The sequence below is a fragment of the Tauraco erythrolophus genome, chromosome 26, assembly GCF_009769465.1.
Source record: "Tauraco erythrolophus isolate bTauEry1 chromosome 26, bTauEry1.pri, whole genome shotgun sequence".
Lineage (NCBI taxonomy): Eukaryota > Metazoa > Chordata > Aves > Musophagiformes > Musophagidae > Tauraco > Tauraco erythrolophus.
The window spans coordinates 1,238,585-1,259,050 of NC_141490.1; the positions used below are offsets into that span (position 1 = coordinate 1,238,585).

Here is a 20,466-nt window from a genome sequence, read left to right on the forward strand (position 1 = left end):
CAGACTCACGCGTGACAATGGTACGTTAACGATACTTCGTGTTTACAGAGTGCCTTTCGCCCCAGGATCTCGGAGCACTTGGCAAAGCGATGCAGGGAGCCTCACACCTCCGGTGAGGCAGGTCAGATTTCCTGTCTCTGTTCTACAGGTGAGAAACTGAAGCACAGAGAAGTCAAGTGATTTGCCTGAGGGTCCCATGGATCCTCATAGAGGGGACGGGGATCCTGGAGACCCGGCTCCCACTTGCCTGTCTAACCAGCAGCCAAGGAAACCTGCCTGGGGCCACATGCCCGTGCCTGTCTCCTGTCTCAAATGCACGGCCTCGCCGCTCCGGTGGGTGCCCGTGAGCCCAGCCCGGGGGGGGGGGCCTGCCAGCAGGCTGTATGGTGCCCTCGGTACCACCGCCCCCAGAGCGGGCAGGTGGGCTCCGACCTCTCCCACCACCGTCTCCACAGAAGGCAGTGCCGAACCTTTCCTTCTTTGCCTTGCCCACCAAATCCTTGCCTACCTGCCACTCTGGCACCCCTTGGGGTGCAAGCCCCCGCAGCCAGGGACGTCAGGGCTCGGCTCCGATTCCCAATTTCAAGTGGGGACAGGGGAGCTGCCTGTCCTGCAGCTTCACTCACAGATACTCACAAATAACGGAGAAACAGGGAACAAATCTCATTCTAAAGGACATCACCAACTTCAGTTGTCGGATCAGCTCGTTCCCTTCATGTCTCACGTCCTGCTACAGCCCTTGGGAAGGCAACTGCTCTGCCCGAGCCCCTGCTGCAGGTACCCTTCGCAAAGACCCTCTGGCTTTCTGTGGCACCCCTCATCCGAGGACCTCAAAGTGCTTTACAAATGTTAGCCAAGGAAGCCTCACAACAGCCCCTGTGAGGTAGAGCAGTATTATTATCCATCCCCATTTTACAGATAGGGAAACTGAGGCATGGAGAAGCAGAGCGACTTGCCCAAGGTCACCCAGCAGGCTGGTGGCAGGCCTGGGAGCGGGCTGGCACAGCCCTAGCCTGGCTCCCCTCACCAGGGCTTGACCGTGCTCCCTCCCTGCATCACGGATGGACTGCCACAGTTGTCCTCGGGTGAAAGGGAAACGCAATCGGCTGTCTTCCCACTGGAGTCTAATACAAAAAACATCCGTATAACGAGTTAAGCCTTGGTGAGCCAGCATCGAAAGCATCACTGCTCTGCGTGCCGAGCGTTAAAAAGAGGGGAGGAAGAGTAAGAGCAGCAGCGGCACGAACCCAGGGAGCACCTCCCGAGAAGGCTGGTGGGGGAGAAGCCCCCACCGCGCCCGGGGGACAGCCCTGGGCGAGGGCAAAGCCAGTGAGAAATGCAGAGCTTCGCCCCACACGCTCTCGCCGTGGGCCAGCAGCATGGGACACAGCCGGCCCGGCGCCCACCCCGCCAGCCCCCAGCCCTGCCACGGGAGGATCCACAGCACCTAGGCCCTGCAGGGAGCGGCTGCAGCCCTGACAGCGACGCGCCTCTGCCCATTTGGGCTCCAGTGCGCTGCACAGGAGAGCTGAAGCCAAGCCCTGTTGCGACAGCCCTGCTTCCTCCCTCTCTCCCTCCCGTGCCGTGCCCATGGGAAACACAGCGAAGGCAGGAGCCTCCGTCCCCACGGCGTGCTCCGTGCACCCTTGCTCTGCCCCAGAAGCCCCCACACGAGCTCGGCAGTAGCACCGCCGTTGAGTCAGACAAGACACCCCCAGCTCCTCGCAGCCTCCACCACGCAGCACGCCGGCACCCCCGGCTGCCCACTGCCCACTCTGACCAGGGTACTCGGCAGCAGCCGGCCCCTTCCCTGCCCACCCGGCACCCTCTTGCCTTCGCTCAGCGCGGAGCGGGAGGCTCCCTCTGTCCCGGCAGCCCGGTCCAAGTCCGCAAGAAGCTCCCAGTCCCCAGGGCAGCCGAAGTCCTTTCCGAGAAGCAGTGCAGGTTGCAGGCACGTGTGTAATAGAAACATGTCTCAAGCGTCAGCAGTTTGGAAAGAAAAGAAAAGGGAAAGGCTTGTCCCCCTGCCCACCCTCCCTGCTGCTGGGCGGGCCGCGGCTCGGGGTGCTGCTGCTTCATGCCTTCGGCGGTGCTTTTTGTTCCGCCTTGGAGCCGGCCAAGCCGTTCTCGGTGTTGTCGTTCCCTGACGAGCTCACGAGACATTCCTTCCTGGGGGAGAGCACACAGCCAGCTGACAGCCCCCAGCCCCTCTTGCCACGACCCTGACCCCCTGCCCCACGGCAACGCCCACCAAAGGGTGCCAGGACGGCACCCACACTCACTTCCCATCCTGCGTCTTCTTGATGATGAACAGGACAACCCTCTTGATGAGCATGAAGAGGATGAGGAGGCCGATGAGCCCCCCCACAACGCCCACGATGATGAGCGTCACAGTGTTGTCTGTCTCCACCACTGCAGGAGAGAAGGTGCTGAGGGGCCTCGGGAGGAGAGTGGGGAGCTCCTGGCTGCACGGCGCCCCCCCCCAAGAGGCAGCGACCCCCTGCACCAGCTGCCGGCCTGCAGCACAGCGAGGCATGAGGCCAAGCCTTGCCATTCAGGGATGCCAACTACCTCCAAGAAGCCAGGATGACCCGTGCAGTGCCACAACCATGAGCCAAGGTGGCGTCTGCCCAGGTTCGCGCCCCCGTTGCCCCAGTGCCACTCGCAGGGCATGAGACCCGTGGCCGGCACTTACTCTTCTGGACCACCGTGAGGATGATGGTGGCATTGTGCTGCGCCTTCTTCTCCTTGGGGTTCCGGACGTGGCAGGTGTATTTCCCAGCATCGCTGAACTCCACGTTCTTCAGGAGGATGGAGATGTTGTTGTCCTTCCCGGTCGTCGAGCCGACGAACTCGACCCGTGGGTTGCGTCCCACAAGGGAGGGCTCCGAGGCTTTGTTCTTTATCATGCCGTGGTAAATCTGTGGAGGCACAGATGCAGGATGTGGGTTCAGCTGGGCTCCCGACAACCTGCAGAGAGGGAAAGGCTCAAGTCCTCCTGCCGGTGCCCTGCCCCATCTCTGCACGCACAGATGCGCACGGCCAAGCATCCCGGCACACCCATTAAAGCAGGAACTGCCGCAGAGGGGGACCTGACGCACAGCCTGCCAGGGGAGCAACTGTCAGTCTGACCCACCTCACAGCGACGTGACACACCACGCGAAAGATGGGAGAACTCCAGGGCAGAGACAGTCCCTTTGCTCTAGAGCCATCCAGGGCTGGCCAGCCTGCGAGGACAGACCTGCTCTAAACCAGCCCTCCCACTATGGCACTGAAGGGCAGAATATTCCCAGCAGGAAGCAAATCTATACCTTTAGTATTTCAGAGCAAGCACAGGAGGAGAAAATTAACTATATTTAGCCCAAAGTGCAACCTTGCACCTGAACAGCAAATTTATGAGCAATTTATGAAAAGAAACGAGGCTGTGGGCAGCAGAAAATCCGGAACAGCTTTGTACCAAAAGCACCAATGGTCCAGGGTATTTGAGTCACCCCATTTGCTCAGCCCCGTCCTCCCAGAGCTGGAGCCGCTTGGAAGGACAGGCGTCCTGCGAGAGGAGCAGGGAACTCCTTGAGAATTACAGTGCTGGCCTGCACTGTGAAAGTACAAAAGGACCCACCAGGAAAACAGAGCAAAGCGCAGAGAGCCGGGACCCACCATCTCTGTCGAGTTGAAATACCATGTGAAGACCAGGTCCTGAAAGCCTATGCAGGTGGTGAAGGTGCAGGGCAGCAGGACATCGGAGTTATTCAGAGCCATCACAGTGTTGGTCTTCCCCACCGACACCTCCAAGGCGAAGGCGATGGCGAAGACATGCAAACCTGGCAGGGAAAGGGGAGGAGAGAGTGAGGACACGGTGCTGGTGCGCAGCTCAGCCCAGTCCTTCCCGGGGCTGCGATGCAGCCCAGCCTGCTGCCCGCCTCTGCTGCGACGTGCACCCTCGGGGCAGACGGTGCAGGGAGGAAAAGGGTGCGTAAGAGGGACCACTTCTCCCCTGCTGCAGCCCAGCCTCCGGCTGGAGCACCAGCCACAGTGGGGTCCCCTCCCAGGGAGCACACGGGGGGCAGTGGGACCCAGGGACCGACAGCATCCTCCTCCTCATCCTCCATCCAGCATTCTGCTCCTCAGCACAGGGGCCATGAGCCCAGTTCCCCTCCCAGAGCCCGGGACAGGTAGAGATAGGGGACGTGCTCCTGAAGGAAGGGCAGGGGCTGGTTGGCATGCACAGAGACAGTGTGGGTTCAAAGGGAACCATAATATCCCCGCAAATAAAGTATGCAAATGAAAGCCCTGATTTGCACGTTATCCACAAGGCCTTTGGCTGAACCTTAAAGGGGAGGAAAAAAGCCCAAAGCAAAGCAGAGCTCTCTGTTCTTCAAGCGGGGAGGTCGAGCGCTAATTAGCATCGCTGTCCTGGACGCCTGCCGCTCTGCCCGGTCCCGGCCCCAGCCAAGGGCTCTCTCACTCCGCGAGCCAGCGCAGCGGGCTCCGTGCAGCGCCTGTGCGGACCTCCGGAGCGGCAGCCCCTCATGCCTGCCTCGCCAAAAGCTTCGCCTCCCGCCGTAGCTGAGAGATGACCTTCAAACTGCAGAACGCAGCTCTCACTCCTCTCCTCCCTGTTAGCAGTGAGGAACACGTGGAGGAGAAGGTATGAGCCCGGCTGCAAGAGTCGAGGGTATGGAGCCGAAGGCATGGAGCCAAGGGCATGCCTGAAAGCTCCCAGGGTCCCACGCAGGGGACTGGTGCAGTGTTCCTGTGCACCGGGCTGGGCCAGCGGTGTCCACATGAACCTTTCTGGCAGCACAGGAGTGCTTTGCACCAGGCCAGGTGAGCAGCCCCACGCCCCATCCCCATCACACAGTGTCCCTGTCCCACCTGTATGATGCGGTACCACCAAGACACAATACAGCCCAGCAAAGCATTGTCCTCCTCCTTCCCAGACCTCAGCCACCAAAGGGACCCAACATCCCTACAAAGCTTTCCCTGGGCACTCTGACAACCAAAACAAGGAGGCACAGTTCTTCCCATAGCTACAAGCTGGTCCCAGCTCCGCTGACACCTGAACTTGGATACACTGCCCTCAGCTTCACGTTCACGTCTCTCTGCAGCCGCTTCAGATGCTGATTTATTCTCTCACACATGCCCGTGCTAACAACTCCCCAGGCACGTCGCAGCCCAAGCCAAGCCCGAGAGCCCTGCATCCTGGGCTTCGGGCCCTGCTGCAGTGCTGCATTGCAAGCACTGCAGCGAAGGAGTTATTTAACTTTACAAAGAAGCACTTTCCATTTCGCTCGAGAGGCTGTAGCTAACGTCAGGGAGCGGTTCCCACCAGATGGAGGTCTCCTGCAGTTGTCAGGCTCAAAGATCAGCCCTGGGGGTGCTACAGAGGGGACTCCACGGCCGGGAGTGTCCCAGGGGAGTCATGCTGCTACCTGGAGTAAGACTTAGCAGAGAGATGCCTGGCTCTGCAGGTATGCCTGAGCAGGCAGGGTACTGCAAGGGGACCGTTACTTACAGGAAAGACGATTCCTTGCAGCTCGTAACACTTTTAATCCCGTCTGCCACCGTTATAATGTCATGAACGTCATCTGAATTGAATGTGTGGGGTAAGTGGAGGCTGATCTTGTTCTGTCACGCTGTGGTCTCAGGAAGACAGAAGTGGTATGTTACCACTAAATAAAGCACAGCGGAAAACGCACTGGGAGATTACCGACTGAACCTGCCGCACCAGCTGCCACCGTTACTTTTCCATATGCCCAAAGCTGCTGCACTTTGCACCCCTAGAGCCCCAACCTTCAGGGTGCAGGGCAAGCCCCTCCAGGGGCTCCAGGCTACCTCCCATGCCTGCAGGCACAAGCTTTCCCAAGAGACAGGGAAGGGGGACTGGGGAGCAGCCACTCTTGCTGCTGCCAGAGCCTCAGCTGCTTGCTCTTTGCTCTGGCAGCGGGTGAGCCCCTGGGGGAAGCCCCCCTGACGAGGGGTCCCAGAGCCACTGAGCTATGTGCGGTAGTGCTGGACGTGCAGCCCATGACCCAGCCCCAGTGATAGCAGCAGTAGCCCTCCAACACAGGCCGGAGTCCAGAGCAAGACTTTCCCCCCAGGGGCTGCAGACAACCCCCTGCTTTTCCTGCAGCCCATCAGGAACCCGGTCTGGGAACCACTGCCCTAACAGAAAGGACACATGGGATTCACCTGAAAAGCCATGGAACACCTCCACCATCTGTGAGAAAGCTGCTCCATACAAACTTTTGTTGCCCATAAAAATCTGTGTGACCTCCTGGCACAGGCAGCAGGCCATCCCGGGCAGGCTGGCCAGGCTCCTCTCCACTGGGGTGAGAGGGAAGGAGCTCCCAGGCCAGCCTGAGCCCGAGTATGATGTGCTCTGAAACAGGACACCCAGGACTGGCCCTTCCTGCAGGCACCGACGGAAGCAGCTGTGGCTCCCTGGTGCAGCCAGGAGCCCACGGCCACTCGCCAGAGAGCGCGGCATCCCCGAAACGCACAAACACAGAGGGACACACCCAGACGCTCTCCCTTTCCCACCTCCTCCTCCTCAAGGGTCCTGGCCCACCTGAGTGACCTGTGGGACAAGCTCTGGACCCCAGACCCCCCAGTGCCCTGGTCTCCAGCGCCTGTGAGTCTCTCCTACTGCCCGCTGCCAGCCCCACGCCAAAAGCAGCTTGCACTGCGTCTATCTGAGGGACGCACTTTCAACCAGGGACCAGCACCCAAATCCTGCAGGGAGCCTGGTACTTACATGTCTTTTCATGTCTCCAGCTCACTTAAAACAAACTCCAGAACTATGCCCTCTAAAACATCTCTCAAGGGAGCTTCCCAACAGCAAGTGCTGCAAAGGCAGCCCGTGGTTTCAGGCTCGCTGTGCCAGTCGACACAAGGATGACCTACACGAGCAGAAGCGTAGCTGGTGCGTGAGGGCTGATGCAGGTGGCTTGGAAGCAGCTCCAGGGGCTGCAGCAGGGAGGGAACAGCCACAAAACCCTTCCTCCACCCTGCAGCTGGGGGACCTCGGGCATCCCCGGCACAGGTCTGGGCACCATGCTCCAAGCAGCGGCCCTGCAGCAGGGGCTGGTCCCTGCGCCGGGGAGAAGCGCATGCAAATGGTTGTTTTACAAGACGAACCGTAAAAAGAATGAGCTGTCGGCGGGCGTGCTGGCGGCTGCGCTGCAGCAGTGCACGGCTTCCCGACGGCTATGTCGCCGGCTCGTGTGAGCGGGCAGGTAGCGGCGGTCCCTGCGCGCAGAGCGGCAGAGCGGAGCAGGGCAAAGCGGGATGCAGCCGCAGTGCTCGCACGAGGAAGCGCTGGCGATGTTAGCGACTGATGCAGGCGGGGCAGGGGCCGGAGCCAGGACTTCAGAGTCCGCTCCCGGACTCGGCTGCGAAGTCACCTTGGACAAGTCACTTATCCTCAGTGCTTCGGACTCTCCGTCTGCAGAGCAGAGATAATCGCATTAGCGCCCGTGGACGGGAAATTCATCCGAGCGGCAGCGTCCGATTCCTTGCGGTGCAGGCGGGCCAGATGCAAAGCAGCTGAGCGCGAAGGGAGGGCGACTTAGCGAGGGTCACCCCGCTTCGGGAAGACGAGGGGGCGGCGGGAAGCCGAGGGCAGCCAGCGGTGCCTTCCCCCACCGGACTGCCGGAGGTGCCCGCGGGCCCGCAGGGCGCAGCCCGGGGCAGGGTCCCCGCCGCAGAGCCGGCCGTGCCCGCTCCGCTCCCGGCGGGGAGCAGCAGGACTCCGGCGGTGCCCGGGGAGGAGCGGGTCCCCGCAGCCCCCCGGCCCCCCGCGCCCCTTACCCAGGAGCGTTGCCAGCAGGGGCGGCGCGGCGCGGCGGCGGGCAGCGGGCGAGCTCCGGGCCATGGCTGCGGAGCGGGGCGGCGCGGTCCGTGCTGGCCCGCAGCGGCCCCGCTCTGGTCGCCCCCGCGGAGGGCGAGCGGCGCCGGGCGGGGCCGCGCCGGGCGGGGCGGTGCTGCGCCCTCCTCCGCGCCACGCATCCTCCCGCCCGCCCGCCGGGTCCCCTCGCCCCCGGCTCACCCCCCCGGCCGGCCCCGCTCCCAGCCCCGGAGGTCGCCCCTGTGCCGCCCTAGCGGGGGGTGCGGCCCCAGCACCCGCGGCCAGACCGCAGGGTGGGCGCGGGGGGAAGCTCCCTGCGGGGGTGGCCCGGGAGCGCCGGGCTGGTGCTGCCCCGGGGCCAGCTCTGGAAAGGGGCAGAGCGCCGCTAAGGCTGCTCCGTGCACCGCGGCAGGGTGGCACCGCCGGGCTCCCTGGCCCCCTGCAGCTGCCAGCACCTCTCGCCCCCGGGCAGACACCCGAGAGCCCCGCGGCCGAGGGGCAAGGCTGCGGGGGGAGCCTGCCCGGCGCCAAAGGGAACACTTTGAAAACTTATTTTCCTCACTGTGAGCTTGTTCCAGGATAATTGGCTGCTCCAAAGTTCACATCTCCACAACCTTTCTCTCACCGTCACGTCCATTAGGCCCAAACTTCGGCAGACCACATCCAAAAAGGCGGTGGCAGGGGCCCTCCTAATGGAGGCCTCCGGTGATGCGGTGTGCAAATATAGAGCCCAGGTCCATTAGCCGACCAGACCCTTGTGCAGAGCAGCAATTTGCCGGAGGTGACGGGTGCTGAGAACAGCCATGGCGGGAAGGGGGAGGAGGTGCTGCCCTGCTCCCAGTGCGGGAACAGGGCTGACTGTTTCTCCAGGCTGTAGTTCTTGCTGGCACGAGGCACGTGTCCTGGCAAAGCTCACCCTGAGGACCAGGTGAGGCTGTACCTCCCTTGCTGGGTACAGCACCACAGCATGGCATCCCTGAACGGGATTGCTTCTTTTTGGGCGTGAGAGCAGCTGGCTGGCAGGGGTGCTGCCCAGGGCCCTGCCTCTATGTCCACCTGACGCGGCCAGTCAGCTCCACTGCACTCGGAGAGACTCCTCAGCCTCACTCCAGCAACCTTTGCAGCTCGCTCTCCTTCCCAGCTGGCCAGGAGCGTGGAGCAGGAGGGAAGAGGGAAAGCAAGAGTGTTTGCAGAACACAGGGGCATCCCGGGGGACCCTGAGAGGATGGATGCCAGCAGTGCCTGTGGGTTGAGGAGTTAGGGCTGCAGAGCTGGCAACAGAGACAGGAAAAGTACAGGCAGAGCAGGCTGGGCAGCACTGAGAGCCGGTGCTGCAGGAGCAGTGTGGAGAGTACTGCTGACGCAGCAGAAGGTGTCTCAGCGGGCGACTGTGATGGATACAGCCAGGTGATGAACACAGCTAGGTGACGGATACGGCCTGGCGAATGGATACGGCCTGGCGAGGGGAGCCACAGGCACTGGCAACCAGGCAAGCAGTGTGCTGAGACAGGAGGAGGAGTGCTGCATCTGCTGGAGCCTTGCTAATTGTGAGGGGGGGCACACATCCAAGGAAGTACCCTGGTGCAGGGAAAGACTATTGCCTGTGGAGGACTCCTTGCTGGGATGCCCAGGTGCATCCCAGTTTGCTTCCAAAAAGGTTGGTAAAGGGGGGATGTATTTGGCCAAACTGCCATTGTGAATCCCCCCAGCAGAGCCCTAAATCCTTTCAGATGCAGGGCGGGTGGGAATAGCAACACTGCCCAGCTGGGAGGGTTGGCCAGTAAGTGCAAAAGGGCTCCTGTGGGCACTGGCACAAAACGGGTGCGCTGGACAGGCAGGTACCCATCTTATTCTGTGATGACGTGCCCCTGTGGCCACTGTCTCCCTGCTGAGCATCTCTGCAGAGCAGGACTCTGTGTGCCCTGCCAGAGAGAGGCAACAAGCCTGGCACCGTGCTGCCCACTCCCACTGCATGCCTGGGGCCTGCTGTGCCCTCCTGGCCTCGTGGCTCCAGGGCTCGGAGCAGGACGCTGCCTGTCACAGGAGCCTGATGGAGCTGTCACACTTGGCAGCTCTGGCCGGTCTCCTTGGCCGACTGATCTTGTGAGACATCTGCCACTGCTGCGGGCCTGGGAGAGGTTCTGCTCTCCCGCTGCCCAGCCTTGGTGAGCGGTGTGTGCCATGGCAGGGAAGGGCACACATAGCAGCTGGCTCTGGGATTTTGGCATGATGCTGAGATGTCCGGCATGGGACCTGGGGATGCTGCGGCTCAGTGGAAACTTGTTTTGCTGAGTCCAGCACAAAGCTGCCGTGTCTGGTTTCAGGGAAGATGAGAACCCTCTGCTCGGACAGTCACCTCCCCAGGAGACAGGAAGAAGGGCTCCGGGGTTCTGCCAGCTGGCTCGCACCCTGCCAGGGGGGTCACAGTGGCTGCCAGGCCCCTGTGTACCCCTCACTCCCTCTCACCTGGTGCTAATGGAGCTGGGAGGGTTAAAACGCCAGGCTGCTCTCTGAGGAGGGCTCCTACTTCCCTCCACGTGGATATTGAGCGAGTGGGGTAGGGCTGAGCAGAGCAGTTGGGCTGCAGCCTCCCAGCTCAATGCAGCAGGCTCTGCGCTGGCCCCAGCTGCCTGGGAGCATCCTGCCAAGGGCAGCCCCGGCTCCCTCCCAAACCTCCCAGAGCCAGGGGATGCTGGGCTCCCAGAGCAGGAGCAGGCAGAGCCCTCCTGCCAACAGAGGAGGTGGCGACACTGGAACAGACCTTCCCATCAGCACCTTATATTTACTGCAAGGTCCTCTGTCTGTGACCTTTAGAAGACAAGGTGGCCTGGCAGCCCAGGAACTGGCAGTGGGCAGGAGGCACACACAGTGATCAGACGCTCTGCAGGACTGTCCCGACTGGGCCAGGCACGCCGGGCTGGGAGTTGAGCAGAAGGTCCTGGGCAGATGGACTGCAGGTGAGTGCTTGGCTGCCTTTGTCATTCTCAGCCCTCCCTTGCCTGCAGCTTGCTGGAGCAATGCTTTCCCCTCTCCCTGCCTCCCTATCCCTGCGCAGAGCCGTCCTGTCCACTGCCTCCTCAGCACCCCCCAGCAGGGCTGGCTGCTCTCCGGGCCGAGCAGGTTTCTCGACCCCTTTCTTCGGCCCTTTGATACATGCAGGGGAGCAGGAGCAGTGTCCCCAGGCAGCTGCTGCAGAGGCACCTGCAAGAAACACTGAAGCATCCATCCTGTGTCCTGGGAGAAAGTTTCTTCCTGACCCAGCACAGCCTGAGGCCATCTCTGCCAGACGCTCCGGCTCTCCCGTGCTGCCCCTCACACCCCTCGGCTCCCCAGATTTCCCTGTCCCAGGCTATCCCATTTTCCAGGTCCCTCCTCGTTACTTCCCGGCCCCAGGAGCAGGGCAGCCAGGCTGCAGGCAGCACTGCAGGGACAGCGGCTCTGGGCTCCCACTAAGGCACCCAGCAGTCCCCCGTAGCTCTCCGCACAGTGCTGAGCAGAGGTCTCCCCAGCCCAGGGAAGGCCCCCTGCCATCTCCCGACCTGGTCTCTTGCTCTTCAACGCCTCTAATCCCACCTGGTCCAAGGTGCTCTGTAACAGTGACTGTTCCCAGTTCTGGAGGATCCATGAAGCCCCGGCACTGGGGGGGTGGCAGTCACTGCCCTCAGTCCCTTACAGTGATTGAAACTCACCCTCGACGTGTACCACGGGGCTCTCCTCCGTGATCCTGCAGTGCCTGCTTTCCTCAAGAGTTTCTTGCCAGCAGCTCTCCTAGAGGCGGCCCGAAAGTGCCAGCCTGTGGGTCCCCTGTCCCCTTTGCCTACGGCTGTATTCAGCCCTCCTCCATCGGCCTGGCTCCCTCTGAAGCTGGGTGGGTGGAGAGCCACGCACCCTCCTCCAGAGAGCTGCTGCTTTCTGCAACAGTGAAGCTGTTCCCTGCCATGGGCCAGGTACCAGTCACAGCCTGGCTGGGCTGTACCCTCAGCACCAGCCCAGGTGGGACTGTGTCAGTGGAGGGCATCGGAGGTGGTTTGGGTGGCTTTCCTCCAGGAATAGAGAGGTGCCTGCAGGGAGGTGGGAGTTTTCCGCAGAGTTAACCCTGCGGGCACATGGTGAGGTACGCAGGGCGCAGTGCCCGGGCCAGGATGGTGGCGCTTGGAAGAGCTGAGAGCGCTGGTGCTGCTCACTGTCACCCTGCTGCTCAGAGCAGCAGAGGGCTAAGCGAGGTGGGGCTGTGGGGGAGCGGGTACAGCAGGGTGGGCAGGCAGCATCAGCCCGGGAGAGAGGTGGTCTCTGTAGGTGCGGTGTGCCGGCCAGACCTTCCTTGCGTGCGGATTTGGGACGTGTGGGCATTCGGTGGCCCTGGTTGAAGGGCACGACGGAGGGCGGCTGTCAGAGCTCCCTTCACCTCGTGCCTCCAGGGCGGGTACCTGGATGGACGTGTCCGTTAACTGTGCCCCACTTGTGTCGCGCTGCTCTGGCACAGCCGTGCAGCGTTGCTGAATTGCTAAGTCGGTTACGGGTGTCGATCACCCAGTGCGTGCCCTGGGCTCCACTGGAGCCTGCTGAGCCTTACCTGCTGCGCCCCGAGCAGCCGCCATCCCCGGCTCCGCAGAGAGCGGGGCTCAGCTCCCAGTATCAGAGCCAGAGCCCCCGCAGCACATGTGGAACACCCCTGAAATCTCGGTGCGTGAAGACTGGGGCAGCACCGGCCGCTCTCCCGCCCCCAGCACTGCCCTGCCTGCACCTGGCTCTGCAGCAGCTCCCGAGGCTGCCCTGGGCTCCTTTGGCACCCAGAGCAAACCTGCTGCCACGGCGGGACCGAGCTCCAGGCACCCAGGAGCCTTTTCACCCCCTGCACAGCCGCACAGGCAGGGCAGGGACGAGGGACCCTGTCCTGCCCCGCCAGCAGGCAGCAGCACAAAAGCAGCGAGTGCAAAGTTTGCATTTCGTTGTTCTTTTGTTTGTTTAACTGTACAAAGAGCAATAAAAACATCCTACACTCAGCAGAGTGTTTGGCAGAAGAAATCCACCAGAAGGCGCAAACCCGAACGGGCAGTGACAGGGATAACAGTGCCTCCCAGTGTGTCTATATTTGTAGACTCTTGTGTACAGCTGTGCACATACAGGTGCGTTGGCAAGTTGCGATCCGAGGAGAGCGCACGAAGGAAATGGAAGGCAGATGCAAGACTGGGCGCGTGCAACAGTCAGAGGCCTTTGGCCGCAAAGTTGCCAGCTCAGTCCCGCGCGGAGCCGCTCACAGCCCAGCTCCGAGCAGCAGGCAGTTCCTGCCGGCACTGTACGGGGAAAGGCAGCCGGCATGGGCATGGGGGGCGCGGGGGCAGGCGGCCTCAGCCCAGCCCTCCCTGGGCGGCAAGGCTCACGGGAGAGGGGGAAGCCACGGGGTGAGACACGGCGCATTCCTGCTGCAGACGGAAGGAGAGCAGCGCAGAGCCTAGCGGGGTCGAGCGGAGTGGAGAGGGCATGTGGGGCCAGGGCAGAAAGCAAGGGGGGCAGAGCAGGGAGCGCACGGCCATCCCTTCATCCCCGGGGCCCGACGGCAGTGCCCGTGGCACTGCCGGGACGACACCCACGCAGGGATGCGGCAGCACTGGGCGGCGGGTGGTGTGGCGAAGGTCTCCCTTCTCCCTGGCAGTGCTGCTCGTGGGTGATGGGACCTCTGTCACCGGGCCATGGGCAGCATTCCCTGGGGCTCCGTGCACCGCCCCCCTCTCCCACCTGCCACGGGAGAAGACAAGCCGGGGCACGGCATGGTGGGGGACGCTTCCCCCATCATTTTCCCTGTCTGAACTGCAAGAGGCCCCATGGTGAGCTCCCCGTGCACTCCAGCCGGTGCAGCTCGCTGGCCAGCTCTCGCCCAAGGCCAGGCGGGGAGCCCGAGGCAGGCGGGACCACCAGTTCCCAACCCAGGGGCTCAGGGCATCCCCTGCACCGCACCAGCATGGGACCAGCCAGAGTCACGGCTTGCTCCCGCCTGCCCTTGCCCCCTCTGAGCTGCCCGGGCCACCGCTCGTAACGGGCTGCAGAGTGGGCAGCGCGGCTCCCGGGGCGCACCAAGGGAGCTGCCACAAGCAGGGCGGGCGCTGGCCCGCGGCCGGGCGGGCTGGCAGTGCATTGCCGTGGCAGTTACGGATTGTGCAGTGCTCTGCTGGAGGAGGCAGCCTCAGCATCACAAGGTTGCTCGGGGGTGACAGAGCTGTCCTGCCCCTGAGACTGCAGTTGGGCCCAGTCCTTCCCAGCAAGCGCCCAAAAACTCCTCTTCCTCCCAGCAACTCTTCATCCCTAGCAGTTGCACTCTGCCACTCCCCACCACCTCAGTTTGGCACATCAGCAGAACCTTTTCCATTAGAACTACCCTCCCCAAGAAGGAAATGAGCACAAAAAAGCCCAGCACCTTTTGCTGAGATGCTCAGGCCCAAAAATAGCCCAAGGGGGTTATTCTGGATGCATCTGTCACACACCCGGAGCGTTAGTGGCTCTGAAACCCAGCAAAGCTCAGAAGCAGCACGTGGGCTAATGGTCGTTACCCGACCACCAGCTTCTGAGCAGCCTGGGACAGTCCCTGAGGAGCACGAGCTTTTTTTTGCAGTACCCTTGGCGCTGGCACGCAGGACTTGCAAGTAGGAGATAGGCAGTTATGGGGGATCCCTCAAGGTTGGGTATGCCAGTGCCCATGCCCCAGGCACAGCAGGGGTGTCTCAGGGGCGAGATGTGGCCCCAAGGGCAGGTGGCTGCTGGCCGCTGGCCCCTGCTCTCCTTTTCTAGTGGGACAGGGCACAGACATCTGGGCAGGGGGCTGCATGGCCCCCCTCTGCCCCTCCTGGCACCCCCTGCTCCAGCTTCTCCATGCGCAGGGACCACGCTCCTCCACCCTGTCCCCAACACCTCCCCACGGCCCCACACAGGGCCCTGGCACTCCAAGTGTGCCCAGTGGGAGCAGGGGGCGAGCCGGTCCCAGCTCAGCCTCAGGGCCAGCCTCGATGCGCTTCACCCGCCCTCCCCAGCCCTGCCCGCCGCAGCCAGGCTCCGGGGACCTTCTCTCCGTGCCCTGCTCCAGGCTGGGTTGGGTGTTTAGATGGAAGGAGGGATGCTCTGGGGAGACAGAAATCCTTGCTCTGGGAAGCACATCAAGGGGGTCACGCTGTACAGGGGTGAAGAGGGAGGGGCGGGCAGGGGAGCGTTACTTGGTGCCCTCGTCGGGGTTGCCTTCACCATCTGTCTTCCCTTCCTCTTCCGTCTTCTGGTCGTCCGTGTTCAGCCTCTGCTGCTTTTTCCGGCGCACGCATTTCACCACCATCAGCACCAGGATCACCACAGCCAAGAAGCCACCTACAGAGGCGCCCACGATGACAGCCACCGTCGAGTCGTGCTTCGGGGGCTCTGGGGACACAGGGCACAGGCTCAGGGTACGCAGCTGGGACAGACGGCGGGAGTGGCAGGGAACAGGCTGGGCTCGCTCCCACTGCCAGAGAGCAAACCCTGCACATGCGCTGCAGGGCGAAGGCAGGGCACCAGGTGGAGCAGAGAGCCAGCCAGCACCCATGGGTGCCCGACAACAGAGGGGACTACTCTACCACTTACCTTTGGTGAGCACCTTCAGGCTGATGCTGGCATGGCCCCGCTGCCGGTCCGGGGGGTTCAGGACATAACAATTGTAGGTGCCCTCGTCCTCCAGCTGCACGTTTTTGAGGGTGAAGGACACATCGTACTTGGTGGGGTTCCCGGTGAACTCCACCCGGTTCCCAAAGCGGTCCAGCTGCTTATTCATGATCTTCGTCCGGAACTGCAGGAACTGGGCAGCCCGCGTGAGAGAGGAGGTGAGACAGCGTTTGGCACCCCGCGTGCTCGCCTCCCCCAGCCAGCCCCCTCCCCTGCACGTACTGCCTCGGGCTCACGCTCGACCCCGGCAGCACGGCCCGCACGGTGCCCAGGACCAGGGTCTCCTCGCAGAGCAGCACTGCCCACATCTCTCCCCTGTCATGCCTGCCTGTCCAGCCACATCAGGGCCCCTGGTTCTTTACGCAGTTGGTTGCTCGTTTTCCCTGTGGCAGAGGAGGGCTGGGTAGCAGGGGCACACGTAAGGAGAAGGCTTGGGACCTCAGGGAACACACACTACTTCAAGCTGGTCCCGGAACCTCTCAGCAGATCCCCAGCCCTGGCGAGACTCACCAGCTCCTCAGAGCAGTTCCTGCACTCCTGGTATGTCCAGTTGAGGGAGAACTGCTTGTTCTCCACCTTGTAGCAGGAGTTGAAGGTGCAGGAGAGCTTCACGGAGGAGCCGTTCAAGGCATTGATGGTGGCGGGAGCCATGACCTCCATGCCCAGTCCCGTGGGCGCTGCCACAAGAACAGAGAGCAAGAGCAGAGATGCAGATGAGTTAGGAAGGGGGCACAAGCAGCCGTCCTGCTGGCTGAGCCGGTCTCTCTGTCCCACCCTGCAGCTGCTGGCTGTGCAGAGCTCACCCTGCGGCCCGGGGCTGCCTTTCCGGCACAGCCACGCACAGACCACGCCGTGGCCGGCCAGGACCAGGGTTTCCAAGCGCGGCAGCAACAGAAGACAAGGGGGAGCAGCCCCAGCCCTGGCACCATCCCTCGGCTGGACAGAGAGCATTGGCCCTGCTCTGCGAGGGCTGATGACCCCTCTCTGCCATGCCTGGCCTGATCCTGTCCAGTGCTAAATTCTGCTGACTCCAGGCAAGTCCTGCTCCTTGCCACTTAAACGAGGTTTTCCTGCTGCAGAATCGATCACGCTATGCAAAGAGCCGAACGCAGCATCAGCATGCAGGGCTCAGCGCCACTTCCACTGAGAAATTTATGGCTGTGCTCATCAGATTTCGTTCCCAGCAGGACGCACTACAGCGGCAAGGGCTGGGATACGCCAGGGCCAGCCCTGGGGGGCTGCAAGGGGAATGCAGATGCTCCTCCCTCCCAGTGGTGTTCACTCAAGGATTCTCCAGCTGGGAACAACTAGGTCAAGACCTCAGTCACTCCTGGGGGAAGGAGGCCAGTCCCTGCACTCTGGCCTTGCTGTGGCAGACAAACGGGGGCATTACCCAGTGCAGCTCACAGGGCAGGACGGCTCACTCAGGGCATGGGCAGTGATGGGGTGTCTGTGCCCTGCTCCCTCTTCTGCTCCTCTCTTGCAGCTCCCCTAGTCTGCTGGCTGCCCCAGCAGCACCCAAAAGCCAGTGCCTGCATCCAGCACATTCTCCCCAGCCTGCAAAGGGAAGGGTGCGCGCGCCGAGACAGGCTCCTGTGCAGCCAACTCACTGCAAACGCTAAAGCTGAGCCCGAGGAGCACAGGGATGGAGGGTTCTGGAAGGACTGCTGGGAGGGAAAAGGCTGTAAAGGGGGCTGTGGCACCTCACCTCTCCCCTTTGGCTGCTGCTCTTTGCTCTCAAACCTTCTTGCTGGGGTGCTCCTGAGTCCAGCCCTGTGGCCAAGCTGGATGCATGTCAAGGCTGCTCCGCTGGCTAACGCGCTCCGTCTGCAAGCAGGGCAGGAAAGGGGCCAGGCTCTGCAGCCAGGGAAAAGAGACTTTTCCAAGTTGCAGATACAGCTGTTTCGAGTCACAGCTCTTGCGGCACAGTGCAAACCAGCAGCATCCTGAAGCCAGCTCTAGGGAGGCAGCGAGGTGCCCTCCAGGTATGGCCAAGCCCCTGGAGATGGCTCCTTGCTCGTGCTGCCAGCTGGGTAGCTGTGGTGAGCACCTCCATCCAGCCCCAGCACAGGGGCTGGGAAGCAGGGACAGGGAGAGCTGGTGTGCGGGGATGACTTGCAGCACCCAAGGAAGGAAGAAGCGTCCAGGCCTGAGCTGGTGACCCAGCCTTGCTGCCCCACCACAGCCCACCCCTTAGACGCTTTAGAGAACACCTTGCAGGGGTGGGAGAGAAGAGCCGGGACCCTGTGCGTCCCAGGGGCCCCCCCGCAGACCCAGCCCAGCAAGCCTGTACGGAGTCACTGTCCTTAGCGCCCGGTGGCCCTCGCACTATGCCCCGTGTTCCCATGGTTGGGTGGCGTGGCCTCGTGCTGCATCCTCAGGGCGCCCCAGGGCTCCGCAGAGGGCTGAGATGCCACCAAGAGCTCTCCCCAGCTCTGCAGGACAGGGCAGCCCTGGCCAGGGCTTTGCCCTGCCACCTGGCACAGCAGGACCGTGCTGCAGGCGGAGGGTCCTCGCCAGCAGCCAGCACACGACAGGCACGTGCCCTGGGAGCGCTGGTGTGCGCAAGTCCCAACTCTGCTGTCGCCTGGGCACCCAGCACCGGGGGACAACAGAGATGGGAGAGAGACCACTGGAATCCCCGGGACCGACCGTCCGGGCTGCGTCCCTCGGTGCTGCGCAGGCTCCCAAGCGCTTGGTCGCGCTGCGCCCTGCACAGGGGCTGGGGAGGTAAAATCACACACAGCCTCTAAAGCAGCCCTTGCCGGGCTCTCCTCCGTCCTCCGTTTCCCAGGCTCTCTCCTAAGGCAAGGCAGCCCCAGGAGCTCCAGGACAGTGCGACCAGCGCTTCAAAGAGGTGAAGCGTTCCCGTTTCCGATCAATATAGCCCCAAAGCTGCTGACACACGCCGCTGGCGCCGGGGCAGGGCAGGGACCGCAGTTCCCCCCTCCCCACACAGCACCGCCAGCCCAGAGCCCGCCGCCCCAGCAGCCAGCCGCAAAGCGAAGGATGGTCGCGAGCCACCCGTAGCCCACCACCCACCGCCCTCCCGGCGAGGCAAAGCCCCTCTCCCTGCCGCAGCCCACACCTCCGCCCGGCGTGCAGACAGCCTCGCACCTAGCCAAAACCTCCCGCCAGCAGGATGCACGGCTTTTTTTAGCAGAAGGTGCAGTCGCGACGTACCCCCCGCCCTGCCCAAAAGCGGGTCACCCTGGCTGGTGGGTCTCAGCAGGGCGCACTGTGGACCACCGCTGTCCCCATCCCTGCGGCACGGCGGCTCTTGCCGGCTCGCCGCTTCCCCGGCGACAGGAGGGGCTCCTCGGAGATGGGGTGTGGGGAGGGGGCTCCTGGCCACGGCAGGTGTTCGTCCCCAGCCTGGGTGCTCTCCCAGCAGCCGTGTGCATGCAAGGGGTCGGGGCGACACTTACCCAGCGAGAGCAGCAAGCTGAGACCACTGAGCAACAAGGTGGGCTGCGGGAGCCGAGGTTCCGGGCTCATTTTGAAGGACTTTTGTGTATGGAGAGGACCTGGCGGTGGTTTGGATTGTGGTGGTTTGCTTTTTTCGAACGCCCGGGTTATTTGCAGGTGACATATAACATTAGAGCTGCTTTATTTCTACAGCCCAATATGGCTGGAGCGGTGCTGGATCAAAAAAATCCGTAAATGCTATGGTTGGTGGATGTCAGCAGAGGAAGTGGGAGGGCAGAAAAATTTTCCCCTGAACAGAAGGCGAACGCTGCTGGCACTCCTGCTCCGAGCTCCGGGGTCTGGTCGTGGACTGTGTCGCAGAGCATCTCCTGCAGCGTGCTGAGCCCGGGGCAGCCGAGGAGCAGGTTTCTGCTGGGATTCCCTAGGGCCATGCAAACGTGCTGTCGGAGTGAGCAGCGCTCGGGGCTGCTCTTCCCCCTGGAAGGCCAGGACCCAGGGGCTCGGCCCATGTCCCATAACGCAGGCCTGACCCTGAGGGTTGCTGTGGCCCCTGCAGCCCCCTGATCTCAGTGGGGCTGTGCAGATGTGTCACCTGCTGGAGGCTGGCACCCTGCCCCGCCACACCATTCACAGCAGCAGTCCCGGTTCTCAAGAGCCCAGGTGGGCCCAGGAACATCAGAAAAGCCCTCCTGAAGCCAGGCAGAGAGCAGAGGGACTGATCTGGCCCGGGAAGAGCAGAGGGTCCTGAGGAGGCAGCTCCCGGCCAGCGTGCCCAGGAGGAGGCACAGCCACGGGCAGGTAGCCTGCAGCAGGCAGGAGTGCTCTCGGTGTGCCTGCCTGCTCCCATGCTGATGCAAGGGCAGCCTCCTCGCTTCCCAGGACTGCCAGACGCTGCTGGCACCTTCCCCAGCGGCGTGCTGCCACAGAGCAATGCCCTCTCCTCATCCAGCCCTGGGGACGGCGAGTTTCTGCCCAGCAGCAACAGGACTAGAGAAAGTCTTTGGTCCCCTTCGCACCATCGGTCAAGGAAGCCTTTGGGCCCTGGACTCCGAGCCTGGATTCAGGCTGCAGATGGGTGCAGGAAGGAGCCGACACACAACCTCATGGCGACCAGACAGTGAGCGGCCGCAGCAACTCAGCCACCTAGTTCTCGTGCCCTGGGACGCAGGATAGTGCAATTTGCTGTGGCAGCATCAGTGAGGAGAAAGGCGAGGGATGTCCCGGAGCCAGGGCACACCTCAGTTCCCTGCACCAGAGCCCCGGGGAGGAAGGGATGGGGCAAGGGGGAGGCAGGAGGTACGCAGGGGTGCTCTCTCCTGCCTGACCAGCTTCAGGAGGGGAAAAAGGGCAGCCAGGAGACAAGGCATCGGAGAAGTGCCAGGGTGAACACAGGAAACCCGCTCAGCAAACACACTCGCTGCACACAGCACAGTTTCCCAACCACGCTGGGCAGGCAGAGCCCACTCCACTCCGCTGCAACGGATCCCACCACCCCGCATAGGCAGCAGAGG

The 20,466-nt window shown here is 62.8% G+C and overlaps 2 protein-coding genes across 3 annotated transcripts; both read right to left on the reverse strand.

The window, feature by feature from the left end:
* Window positions 1-2,075: 2,075 nt before the first annotated feature.
* Window positions 2,076-7,876, reverse strand: SCN4B (sodium voltage-gated channel beta subunit 4). Its single transcript, XM_086626875.1, has 5 exons — window positions 7,813-7,876; window positions 3,658-3,821; window positions 2,696-2,921; window positions 2,283-2,412; window positions 2,076-2,169 (listed from the first exon to the last, which is right to left on the reverse strand). Exons 1-5 carry the CDS (start codon window positions 7,874-7,876, stop codon window positions 2,076-2,078), a joined length of 678 nt encoding a protein of 225 aa, XP_086483001.1.
* A 7,171-nt stretch (window positions 7,877-15,047) lies between these two features.
* SCN2B (sodium voltage-gated channel beta subunit 2) lies at window positions 15,048-19,118 on the reverse strand. 2 transcript variants are annotated; one of them, XM_086626872.1, is made up of 5 exons: window positions 18,955-19,118; window positions 17,235-17,353; window positions 16,037-16,203; window positions 15,449-15,659; window positions 15,048-15,247 (listed from the first exon to the last, which is right to left on the reverse strand). In XM_086626872.1, exons 1-5 carry the CDS (start codon window positions 19,116-19,118, stop codon window positions 15,048-15,050), a joined length of 861 nt encoding a protein of 286 aa, XP_086482998.1. The 2 variants fall into 2 exon arrangements, with proteins under 2 accessions (XP_086482998.1, XP_086482999.1); XM_086626873.1 differs by lacking the exon at window positions 17,235-17,353 and having other exon boundaries at window positions 18,955-19,024.
* Window positions 19,119-20,466: the final 1,348 nt, after the last annotated feature.

What these genes read in the sequence shown, in the direction of transcription:
- SCN4B (XM_086626875.1), bottom strand. Translation starts at nt 7,876, where the DNA reads ATGGCCCGGAGCTCGCCCGCTGCCCGCCGCCGCGCCGCGCCGCCCCTG. An exon ending in CCTGCTGGCAACGCTCCTGG is followed by an intron (nt 3,822 to 7,812) that starts GTAAGGGGCGCG and finishes TTTCCCTGCCAG; the next exon opens with GTTTGCATGTCTTCGCCATC. An exon ending in AAGAAGACGCAGGATGGGAA is followed by an intron (nt 2,170 to 2,282) that starts GTGAGTGTGGGT and finishes GCTCTCCCCCAG; the next exon opens with GAAGGAATGTCTCGTGAGCT.
- SCN2B (XM_086626872.1), bottom strand. Translation starts at nt 19,118, where the DNA reads ATGTCACCTGCAAATAACCCGGGCGTTCGAAAAAAGCAAACCACCACA. An exon ending in GGAACTGCTCTGAGGAGCTG is followed by an intron (nt 15,660 to 16,036) that starts GTGAGTCTCGCC and finishes CGGGCTGCCCAG; the next exon opens with TTCCTGCAGTTCCGGACGAA. An exon ending in CCTGAAGGTGCTCACCAAAG is followed by an intron (nt 15,248 to 15,448) that starts GTAAGTGGTAGA and finishes CTGTGTCCCCAG; the next exon opens with AGCCCCCGAAGCACGACTCG.